We start from the raw sequence: 12,303 nt of genomic DNA on the forward strand, positions 1-12,303 counted from the left end.
GGGGTACAATGACAGCAAAGAAACCATGTCAGCCATCCTCTTCATTGTGTCTACTCTTTCAAGAATCATTGGTTACTGGGGACCAATAAGGACATGGAATCCACAGGGGAACCCAAGAGCTTGAAGTAAACACCTTCACACAAAGTATGAGTGACAATACGACTTGATGTACAAAGCTGGTTGCAATGAAGTTAGGGGTCATGTATCAGGTATGGACAGTCTCCAATCAGGAGAACATGTAACTTACTGGATAGAGAACAAAAACAAACAAGACAAATGAGCACATGTACATACATATATTTTCAACAGCAGGACAGTTACATACGTACACCTATCACAGTGTGTTATAAGGGCTCACATAAAGCCATTTTGGCCATAGAACTTACTAATACTAATATCAATGCTTTCAGCTCTACCACAGTCACACGCAACTATTCCCCTCTCTTATCCCCCACAACAAACCACACTCCCTCCTCCACCAGCCCAAATCCCCCTTACCACCTTCCAAGAAGGCAAACTCTCCTCTTATCTTAGCCCTGCAACCCAGCTCATCCCTAATCTCAGTTACCCCATCCACCAAACCCATCTCCCCATCCATTCCAGAAAAGACCACCTCATCTCTCAGCTAAATCCACCAACCCCGCTCTCCTCTTATACCCTCCCAAAACCCATTTCCTCTCACCTCTTAACCCCTGTCCACCAACCCATCTCATCCCTAATCTCAGGAACACGACCAGTACCTCTTGGTCCCTCCCACCAACCCCTTCTCCTTCTTGGCTATGCTTCCTCCAGTTCCAAAAGAACTCCATTGCAGTCTTTTGGGTGTAGGAATACGACAAGCTTTCCATGAGCTCCAATTTTGGCATCTTCTGTCAAACAGCGAATATTTCTTGACTTCAAGTCCTTCATTGCTTCTTTAATATTATCAACCTGAAAATGTCAATATAAAAAGTAAATGGTAAAATTGTGCCAATAATTGGTTCAAAAAGACACATTGAATTCTTACTCTTGACTTATCTCTAGAATGCCAGTTCATTTGTTGCTTTCAATCATGAAATAGAAACAATGAAGCATGTGCTTGTACAACAACGCCAGCCCCTATAGTCTGTTTGCAGTGAAAACGTACCGATGAATTTCACTTTAAACAAAAAGTAAATCAAATAAAGTGAAATTAAGACTGCGAATCCTCATAAATTTGCCTTGCCAACTGAACATTTGAATCTCAAAATTTTATTCATTGTAGGACAAAAGTTGTTTAACAAACGATCATACATTCAAATTGCTATTATTTGTTTGTATTACAAGGGGGTGAGCGCAGTAGATGGAACAGTGAAACAAATGCACCTGCAGTTCTTGATAAGTGTTAACTTAGACCAACTTTACTTGTTCTCGGTGTTTCATTTAATGTGCATACACCCTTGTAATACAAACCAATAATAGCGATTTGATACTATGATCATTTGTTAAACAACTTTTATGCTAAGTTGAATAAAAATCTGAGATTTAAATGGTCAGTTGGCAAGGTTAAATTATGAGGATTCGCAATCTTAATTTCATCTTATTCGATTTACTTTTTTTGTTTAAATTGACATTAATCAGTACGTTTTCAATGCAAACAGACTATAGGTGCTCTTACATGAGCTGCTCTAGAAACACTAGAACCCAGCAGGCGGTCATAGTAAGAATCACAGACACAAACGTGTTGGTTTGGAGGTGAATGTAAAAGCATTATCATCAAATAACATAAAACAGGCTGAGATCAAGGAACTATTAACTAACAGTAAAAATATAACCTTTTTGTCAGTGTAAGTTGTCCTATTACTTTTTTCTGAAATATTTTGAACTTGCGGTCAAAACAAACACCAAATTTGACTGTTCATTTATTTATTTCTCTCTGTCATCACTCTTTCCGATAGATGAATGTTGTGTTATAAAAGTCAACGCATAGTGTTTGCATTAGAACATTAGAACACAGGAATAACAGAGGAGCTATGAACAGTGACAACATTGGGTTCATTCAACATTGAGGTTGTCTCACTTTCAGTCGGGCTGAAAAATAGTTTGGGGCTTGTGACTGTCAGGTTCAGTGTTAATAAATACAGATGAAAACAAGAATTTCAGGAGATTTCAGCTTGTTGTCCTTCTAAATTTTCACTAGTGTCGACTAATAGACATGTGGTCATGCCACTTTGTAAATAATGGCAAAAATATTGAAATACCTAAAAATGTATACTGAAAGGCAAAAGAAACATCGTATGTAGATGGGGTAGTAACTGGTTGAATGGATCACTCTATGGTTATAGGAAACAAGGGCACAATGATAAGATAACAGAAGTTATTTTTGACAAACATTTGTTTATTAAGGCCTTTGGTGTTGTTTGTCACATCCTATTCACCGATGACGTCACTGGAAGGAACCGAAGTCAATATCGGGGTGTGACCACCGTTTGCATTCACAACTGCAGCACACCTCCTGACCATAGAGTGCACGAGGCGATTCACATAGGCCATAGGAATCCGAGCCCACACCCTCAGGAACGCTGTGCGTAGTTGGTCCGCAGTTGTTGGCCTTGGTCTAATGTCATTGAGGCATCTTTGGATCTCATCCCACAAATGCTCTATTGGGTTGAGGTCTGGGCTCAGGGCTGGCCAAGGCATGGTTTCCACATTATGCTGCTGCAGAAATGCTCTAGTGAGTCTGGCGGTATGTGCACGCGCATTGTCCTGCTGGAAAACATGATGCCGATGACGTGCAAAAAACGGCACAACATGGGGTCGTAGGACTTGGTTGATGTACCGTGCAGCTGTCACACCATTCCCTCTTCCTGGACCGATTTTCTGGTTAAGTCCGATTCCACCCCAAACCATAATGCTCTGACCACCCCAAGCGTTTTTCTCCATCACACACTCATCATTGAAGCGTTCTCCTCTGCGACGCTAGACCCTAGTCCTCCCATCAGCCACAGATACGCAATAGCGACTTTCATCGGATAACAGTTCTCCACTGTCTCTGATGCCAGTGTTGTCGCTGTTGTGCCCAGTGTGGACGTTCGTGGCGGTGACGTTGCATTAGCACTGGACCCAGGGCAGGAAGTCTACAGCACAGGTTGCGGGCTTGAAGGCGTCGCCAAATGGTGCAGTCACTGATTGCTCTTTGGTGGGTGCCAATGGTGTTTCGAGCTGTCTCTGTTGCCATGTTGAACCGGTCTTGCAAGTGGTGACGGACGATCTGTCTGTCCTGGCGATGAGTGGTTACCAGGGGATGACCACTACGTGGACGGTCATCTGTGCTGTTGGTGGTGTTGAACCGTTGACGGAGACGTTCAATTGTTCTTACAGAACAATTGATGTCATTGGCGATGACAGTAGCACGTTGACCTGCGTGGTGACGTCCGATGGCCTGTTGTCGTTGATCCCTTGTTAACCTTGGCATAGCTGCTGTAGTCAGGAAACGAATAAAGGATCGGTAGTCAAGCTGGGAATTAAAACCCTGTATGCCCAGGAGATGCACGTGCAGTGTGTTTTCAATGTTGCGTTTGGTTGAGCTGTTCCTTGTCTAAAAACAGTGAAACTTTTTGAAACCATCCAAAAAGTTGGTGTGTTGTACAAACTTATCATCTAGTGTTCGAATCATGTTTTTTAAATGTTGTTTTCAGTCATCAAGTGACAACTAGTTAATCAAAATACATCATTGATACCAAATCCATAATCTGAAAAATACGACGTTTCTTTTGCTTTTCAGTATATATCACTCTTAGTGGACCAGGTAAGATGAAAAAAACCAGGGCAATTGTTTAATTGATGATACAAGCATGAAGCATCCCAGTGACAATTCTACGGGTGTGTATGTGGGGTGAAATGAGCCAAATGGTTCTGTAGCTCACATGATTTTTATAAATCATAAATAAAGTCAGACAACTACAAGTCAATAACTACATAAATTTAAACCGCTGTCATATAGCTGGAACATTGCTGAGTGCGGCGTAAACTAAACTCACTCACTAACTCATAAACTAGTGCCATGTGTTTCCAGACAAAACATCTCCTCGCTTGCTGGACATTCAATTACATGTTATGCCAGTGCAAATTTGGCATCAAATGATAACATCAACAATTGAGTATTGTGTGGTTAGCAGACATTCCAGGGTTCTTATTGGGGTGTCAGAACATGTGGCCGTCAAGCATGGAGATGGGATGGATGTAGACGATTTCTAATTTTCAGACCTGTAACTCATACTCTATTCACCTGATGAAGTTGGCACCCGTTTGATTTTGCTGTTCAAGAGGAATACAAAGGGAATAACCTTCTAACTTTCATAGTGTCTAGCTTCTGCAACAACCGAAAAATATTTGTAGGACAAGCATGGCTTAGTCGAAGATGACAGAAAGCATGACATTACAGTGAACAAATATAGACAGTCATCACTTTCATCATCTTGGAAGCTGATATCTCAGAAATCATTTCAACTGACTAAAGCTACCCAGACATAACACAGCACGATGTGAGTCAGAGCTGCTGATGTGGGGCAGACAAAACAGGGGGAACTGCACCAAGCAGTTTTCACTCCAGCCATTGTTTGTTGGTAATTTCCACTGTATTTAGCACTATTCAATCTACAGAAAACTACGTTTATAGTGAGTGAGTCCAGTTTTATCCTGTTTGTAGCAATATTCCAGCAATATCAAAGCGGGGGATAGTAGAAATGGGCTGCACACATTGTACTCATGTGGGAAATCAAAAACTGGTTTCCTGTTTGATGAAAGAACACTATAACCACGAGGCTACCCCACCGCCCAACTATGTTTATAACAAACATGCTTATAATAAACTGACAGATATAACAAACTGTATGCTTTAGTCTAAATACACTGTAACAAACTACAGATATAACAAACTGTATGCTTTAGTCTAAATACACTGTAACAAACTACAGATATAACAAATAAAAATTAGTGGTCCCTGTGAGTTTGTTACAACCATAGCTTATTGTACATAACGGTGGCCTATATACAAATAATTGAGCTTGGTCCAGACAAACCAGCCATTGTTTTAATGAGCAATGTCCCATCAAGTACAGGTTGCTGGGGACAAATTCTAACTGTGGATCCTCACATATTGCCGACAAGGACTCAGAAGAGCTGTCTAGGAACCCATCATTTGTAGTTACATGACAGAATGTCAGTGACGGCTTAATAGTTCTTCCTTTCCCATTAACTGAAAATTATCCAGCAGGTGCACACCTCAGCACAATGCAAATGTTTTAATCAAGATATTGTCTGGACCAGTCATGGTACAGAGACATATGAATTCTAATTTCTATGGAAATGGCATACATTGATCCATGTAGGATTCAAGGAAACTGATGTAGATTTATGGTCGCTGTACTTGCTCTCCAGAATATTGAAGACTCAACATGTTAACAAGCCACTGCCAGAGAGTTGTCAGTTGAAAACAATCAGTGGTCAATTTGGATTTCAGGTAGCTTGTGTTTCAGCAATGTTCATAAGTTGTTACAAGTTGTTACAAGTTGCTACAAGTTGCCCAAACATGTATATCTTCACTTGTATCATCGTTTAATCAATACTGTATGTAATGGTCAAAATGCTGATTTCCATATATTTCAGTTATAATGGCTCAATTGGTTAAGGAAGTAGAAAATCTAGTCAGTAATATTTCCACCACTTGTCCTTTTCATATTACAACAGTATTATACAATATCGAGTAGTTGTAATGCTTAAAGGGATTATTTCTATTTCGTAGTATTGAATGTTATATTTCATTTTTGATGAGGTGCCAATTTTATTTCCACCTTGATACAAAGGGAGACAACTGCTATTTGGGGTGTTCAAATCACCATGTGGTTTGTGCTGCATGCACATGTTAGAGTCAGGGAAGAATGTTTTAAGGTCTAAAGTAATGGTAAGGCAAATTTATGTTATGTTTGCCACTAACTAAAGTCACTTTGAGGCCTGTAAGGTGAAATCAGAATAACAGAGGCCACTGTCTCAATGTAGGAGAACCCTACTGTAAGTTACCTCTATACAGATGTGGTGCATCCCTCCAGCCTTGTTCTTGTCAAGGAAGTTCTGTATTGGGCTCTTGTCTCCCAGTGGGTTCAGCAACTAGCAACATGACATACAGATGCTTAGCAGCATCGGTACAAGACTGTCTCAGGTACAGAAGCTCACCTTCCACAAATGTTTAAATCATCAAATGACAATGTGATATCCCAACCGGCAAGCTAGGAACCTGCTGTTACATGGAATACTCATGGATTTAGTGCTAATCTCACTTAGTCTGATCTCATAAATAAATTACACAATATTGTGTGCCTCGGACAAACCCCGAGGTAAGAATACCTGAAAAGTTCAAGACCTACCTCTATCTTTGTATCCCCAAGTTCCACAAACACTGTGTTGACGCCATGGTCTGGCAGTGGCTGTAGAAGAAACAGATAGTCACAACTGCAGTGCCCCTGATATCAACAGTACAACAACTACATTTCATCATGTTAACTTGATGATTCATTGTCCATTTCTAATTGTATTTTGAAAGGCAAAACAATGTCATAAAATTAATGATAAATCTGAAATATGTTTAAAGTACAGGGAAGAGTGGAAAAGAATTTTTATAATGCATTCTTCAGTTCACAAAACTGCATGTACAAATTGTTTGTTAGATGACAAGTGTGCTCACACATATTGCAATATTTGAATAAATTTAGAACAATGCCTTGTTTGACCACTCACTCAAGAAAGGGGAAATGCAATAGGAATGCTTATGACAGGATTGTCAGCTTGTGCTGTTGCTATGATCACAGAACCACAACAAGTATTTGCCACTAATATGGCAATGTCTCCCGCTGCTAAAGAAGAATGAAATATTTATAACATATTTACTAGTTTTTATATTTTGTCAGATAAAAGATGCCTGAAATGACTGGTGTCTGGATAATCATCCAATGTAGGCTGTCAACATAATTGAAGACAATCATGATTGGGTACAATGTTTTATGACATATTGCATTAACAAGAGTTTGAAAAGTGGTCAAATTTGGGTGGTGACCTTGAAAATTAGGTCAAGGTCACCCAAATCGATTAGTGTCTGCATAATTCCCCAGTGTAGGCTGTCACCAAATTTGAAGATATTGGGTACACCAGTGCATGAGATATCATGTTAACAAGAGTTTGAAAATGGTTAAAGTGTAATGGTGACGTTGAAAATAAGGTCAAGGTCACCCAAATCGACTTATGTCTATTTAATCCTCCAGTGTAGGCTGTAACCAAATTTGAAAACATTAGGTACAATAGTTCATGAAATATTGTGTTAACAAGAGTTGGAAAAGTGTGACCTTGAAAATAAGGTCAAGGTCACCCAAATCGACTGGTGTCTGCGTAATCCCCCAATGTAGGCTGTCACCAAATTTGAATACATTGGGTACAACAGTTCATGAGTCTTTGAGATATCACATTAACAAGAATCGGGACATACGTATGTCGTACAGACGCTGCTGAATACATAGTCCCCCGTTCCACATTGGGGCGGGGAAACAAGGCTGTCAGCAAGATTCTGATGGGCTGAAACACCAGGGGACCATGGCATTGCTGTCTCTCATTCGATTGACCTTACCAGCAGGCATTACAGATGTCAAGGACACTGGTCAACACAAGACTGGTCAACACATGATATGATTATGACTCATGAATGATGGGTCACTTGGTATGCATGATGAGTTAAGAATATGATATTAATTAACTACAATGATGATATTCAATAAGTAGATCACTGTGAGACCCTGGGCCTGGGCCCCAAAAATGTATTACGTTGCCATTCACTTGTTGATGCCACTTCACAATATGAAGAGGGCTGTGAGTGCACTCACAACAACTTGTCATCTGAAGAGTATCCAGTGTTTATTGTTTACTTGCATCTCTGATCTGTGTATGATAAGTAAAAATGTTGCTGCCATCGAATACTGAGGCTACAAAATTCTTCGAATCACCTTTCAGGCTTTCTCTCATGCACATGTTCCCCGAGACGCACAGACAGACGTTTTTTATTTGAAAGGGAGATAATCCCCCAAAAGAAGAAAAAGTTAAAGCTAACAAAAAGAAATGATTGGGTAATTTCTGTTACAAGGGCTGTCTTAAGACAATTTGAGTACAATGCCTCCTTTAGCATGTTAAGATTAGACTTGAGCAACCATTCCCTCGCTGCCCATCACATAAATAAAGAACTGTTGTCTGCAGAGGGTATTGCTGCTGGTGTTTTGAAACTAATGAAAGACAATTGCTGCACCACCTCACCAGCAACAGGTCACTTAAGTGTGACCATACAGCAGTTTTAGACGACACTTTCATGTAGAGATCATATGAAAAACCATTTTGATGTATAATGCACTTAAGTGGATATCAGCATGCTTATGCCTTTTACAGTTTTCACTCAACTCGTCTGAACTCAGTTCAACAAGATGTCGGCAATCACTCCTGAGGATCTTGTACAGACCTAATTTTGTATATGTGACTATCACACAAAGAAACAACAAATCATGAAATGTTCAGTATAAGTTGTGTAACTTAATTGTGTTAACCAGTCCCCTAAAGCAGTTGTTATGTTCTACAAACTATATCCAGTCTGATCTTTTTTCACAGAAAATTCCAACTTCATTGCTACTGTTGTACAGAGGTACTAGTATTATGCAGGGAGCAGAACAAGCAGAGTGAACAGCACTTTTACTGAAAAAGCCAATGCTGGGGAAATAGATGTTGCAATGCATCTACTTCTACATCTGTCACATACCTGCTGGTCACTGACTCTGGCTCCCAGTACATCTCGGTACAGACTGGTGGCTTTCTCCAGATCAGGCACTGCTATGGCGATGTGGTTCACCTTGCCAACTTTCCAGGCCTGTAATTGAAAGCACCATCATATCACGGGGAATTGGACAATCCCTGGAACAGGAAATTTATAAAGATTATTCTTTATTTGTGTCATTATTTTGTACCACTTAATGTTGAATAATTGCTGGCCACATTAAATGATTTCATAAAAAATCTGGAAAATGCTCCAAGGTGATCTGTCCATTTATGTCTCTCTTTGACCAGTAGGAGGTCAGTGACGTTGACATTTTTATAGTGTGATGTCATATCTTCCTTTCATTCCTAATACTCAATACAGCTCCACACAGCAAAGCTGACAACCAAAGCGTTCGAAACATCAACTGGCTTCTATCAGGTACTAGTTACAGGAAAGCTGAAGAGAAAGCTTCTGTTTTTCACAAAGGATGAGATACAGAATCCAGTGTTTATCAAAGACTAGATTGCAATATACACATGCCTCGGTCATACGAAGCCAATGAAACTTCTACCAAGAATTTTTCTGGCCTGGTGAGTATATCTGCCAGATGGTCATATCTTAGATAGTCCATTCATGTGGTTTTACCTGTTTCATATTGGATGAATCGTCCAATCTTGATAAATATTTGTCATGAAATGTGTAAATATCTGTGAGAAAATGTCCTTAAACGTGAGAAACTATTTCCATTTACATATTTATCCTATAAGTCCTGTCACTCGAAACCCCCTATTGAGAGCTGGTGATCAAGTAACTTTTCTGCATAAAACTATTGTCCGGTACATCACTTTTACCGATAAGTTACAGTAGTAGCATATATACCTGTATAGTTAGGAGGAGGACAACATACAAAGCACACCAAAAGGATTGCATGAGGCATATGTTTAGTTATTTCAGGATAGGTGTGTTTACTTACAAACAAGAGAAAAGTCTGGTCACTGAAGCAAAAACATCAGCTAATGGTTATTGTTTACGAACAATGCTCCACAGCAGTTGACCTGCTGTTAATTTATAATTTTTCACAAAACACAGTTTTAATTTTGAAAGTGGTAATGGAGTTAAATATGTGTTACCCATGACAGAAGATATTTAGTTTCAAGCAAAATGCTAACAGATCTTGTAGGATAATGAGCACAAACACAATACAGCACCAAAATATTCCTTTGGGCATGTGTTGCACAACAAACATTCAGATGAAATCTTGTCAACACACATCAATGTTCCATAAGAATATACCTGTATCGGTGGGGACGATTTGAGTGTCCTGGTGCAAGATCGCGCCTGAAATAAAATGTAAACATAAATTATGCAATTGCTGCTCCCCATTATCACGAAGTTATATGAAGATACTCTGATAAACTGCACATGTAATTCTGTATAATTCGATTGGAAACATTCCAGACACAAACGTGCGAATGCTAACATGATGTCTTGCAGATATACTTACACTTATCATAAATAAAGTCACATTCTACACTTATCAGAGTAAATCTTAAAACAGCACCAGTGCCCAGGCCAACACCTGCACAAGCTTGGTTCGATTTTTCGTAAAGTATTCATCTGTTGCCTTTGGGTGGAAAGAGCGATTCATGAATCAGATGTCTGCTAGCGACACAGGAAGGTACTACACTCACCACCGATTTGGAAAGAAGTGACAGGCCTCTGGCTGCAACGAACGACATGGTAAACAACCTGTTCCTGAAACCACAGTTATGGAAGGCTGAAATACCTACTGAATCGTGGAGTTACGTCCCTTTGACAGAACAGTCATTGTGTAAAAGAATGAGATTTTACGAAACTTTGGGCAATATTTTAACTATTTTTATGTCCGTTGACATGAATTATTGAATATCTATCATTTTTTGTTTCACCAGTTTGCTTAACACGTGTTTCTCTGCAGAATACTCCTATTAGCCGAATTTCAGCCACTTAATAATTGCTATATAACCAGATTTCTGCTGCACCTACTTCATCTTCCCGCGTTTCAGCTTCCCGTATTTCTGTAAGCACTGGTTCTGTTACCTGTATTTCAGTTACTTGTGTGTATGTACCCGCGGACTTTGTGTTGCTCATGTTACTTGTTCTTTATGCAATTCAAATAATGTTGTTAATATTCCTGTTACCTCTATACATGCATGTTACCAACGTTTCTTTTACCTTCGTATGTCTGTATATATATGTGTGTGTATGTGTGTGTGTGTGTGTGTGTGTGTGTGTGAGTGTCTCTATGTATATGTCTATGTCTATATGTCTATTACCCGTCTGCATGTCTATTACCCGTGTTGTATGTAACCATGGACTTCTGTTGCCCATGTTACTTCTATATGCGATTCAGATAATTGTATTAATATTTATGTTACCTGTATATCTGTTACCCATGTTTCTGTTACCTGTATGTCTGTTTCTGTTACCTGTTTCTGTTACCCGTGTTTCTGTTACCTGTATATCTGCTACCCGTGTTTCTGTTACATGTATATCTGTTACCCATGTTTCTGTTACCTGTATGTCTGCTACCCGTGTTTTCTGTTACATGTATGTCTGTTACCCGTGTTTCTGTTACCGTATGTTTGTTAATCTGTCTCTGTATGTCTGTTACCCGTGTTTCTGTTACCTGTATGTCTGCTACCCGTGTTTCTGTTACATGTATGTCTGTTACCCGTGTTTCTGTTACATGTATGTCTGCTACCCGTGTTTCTGTTACATGTATGTCTGTTACCCGTGTTTCTGTTACCTGTATGTCTGCTACCCGTGTTTCTGTTATGTATGCACCCGTGTTTCTGTTACCTGTATGTTTCTGTGTTTCTGTTACATGTATGTCTGTATGTCTCTGTTACCTGTATGTTTGTTGCCAAATTTGTGTTTCTGTTACATGTATGTCTGTTACCCGTGTTTCTGTTACCTGTATGTCTGCTACCCGTGTTTCTGTTACCTGTATGTCTGCTACCCGTGTTTCTGTTACCTGTATGTCTGCTACCCGTGTTTCTGTTACCTGTATGTCTGTTACCCGTGTTTCTGTTACCTGTATGTCTGCTACCCGTGTTTCTGTTACATGTATGTCTGTTACCCGTGTTTCTGTTACCCGTATGTCTGCTACCCGTGTTTCTGTTTATGTCTGCTATGTTTCTGTTACCTGTATGTCTGCTACCCGTGTTTCTGTTACATGTATGTCTGTTACCCGTGTTTCTGTGTATGTTGCTACCCGTGGTTCTGTTCAAGGCGCGTTTTGTTAGCATGTATGTCTGCTACCCGTGTTTCGTTACCTGTTGTCTGTTACCCGTGTTTCTGTTATGTATGTCTGCTACCCGTGTTTCTGTTACCTGTATGTCTGCTACCCGTGTTTCTGTTACCTGTATGTCTGTTACCCGTGTTTCTGTTACCTGTATGTCTGCTACCCGTGTTTCTGTTACCTGTATGTCTGCTACCCGTGTTTCTGTTACCTGTATGTCTGC

General features: G+C 39.8%; 1 protein-coding gene across 2 annotated transcripts; it reads right to left on the minus strand.

Moving 5' to 3' along the window:
* Positions 1-281: 281 nt before the first annotated feature.
* Positions 282-10,912, minus strand: LOC124253380 (methylmalonyl-CoA epimerase, mitochondrial-like). 2 transcript variants are annotated; one of them, XR_006892195.1, is made up of 7 exons: positions 10,489-10,912; positions 10,091-10,135; positions 8,801-8,908; positions 6,381-6,440; positions 6,037-6,123; positions 658-930; positions 282-613 (listed from the first exon to the last, which is right to left on the minus strand). XR_006892195.1 is itself a non-coding variant. In XM_046687133.1 (6 exons), the coding sequence occupies exons 1-6, from the start codon at positions 10,534-10,536 to the stop codon at positions 778-780; spliced, it is 501 nt and encodes a 166-aa protein (XP_046543089.1). In that variant the 5' UTR covers positions 10,537-10,912; the 3' UTR covers positions 282-777. The 2 variants fall into 2 exon arrangements, 1 of the variants encoding a protein (XP_046543089.1); XM_046687133.1 differs by having other exon boundaries at positions 282-930.
* Positions 10,913-12,303: the final 1,391 nt, after the last annotated feature.

Source organism: Haliotis rubra, unplaced genomic scaffold (assembly GCF_003918875.1).
Source record: "Haliotis rubra isolate DU_JTF1 unplaced genomic scaffold, ASM391887v1 Scf54, whole genome shotgun sequence".
Taxonomy (NCBI): Eukaryota; Metazoa; Mollusca; class Gastropoda; order Lepetellida; family Haliotidae; genus Haliotis; species Haliotis rubra.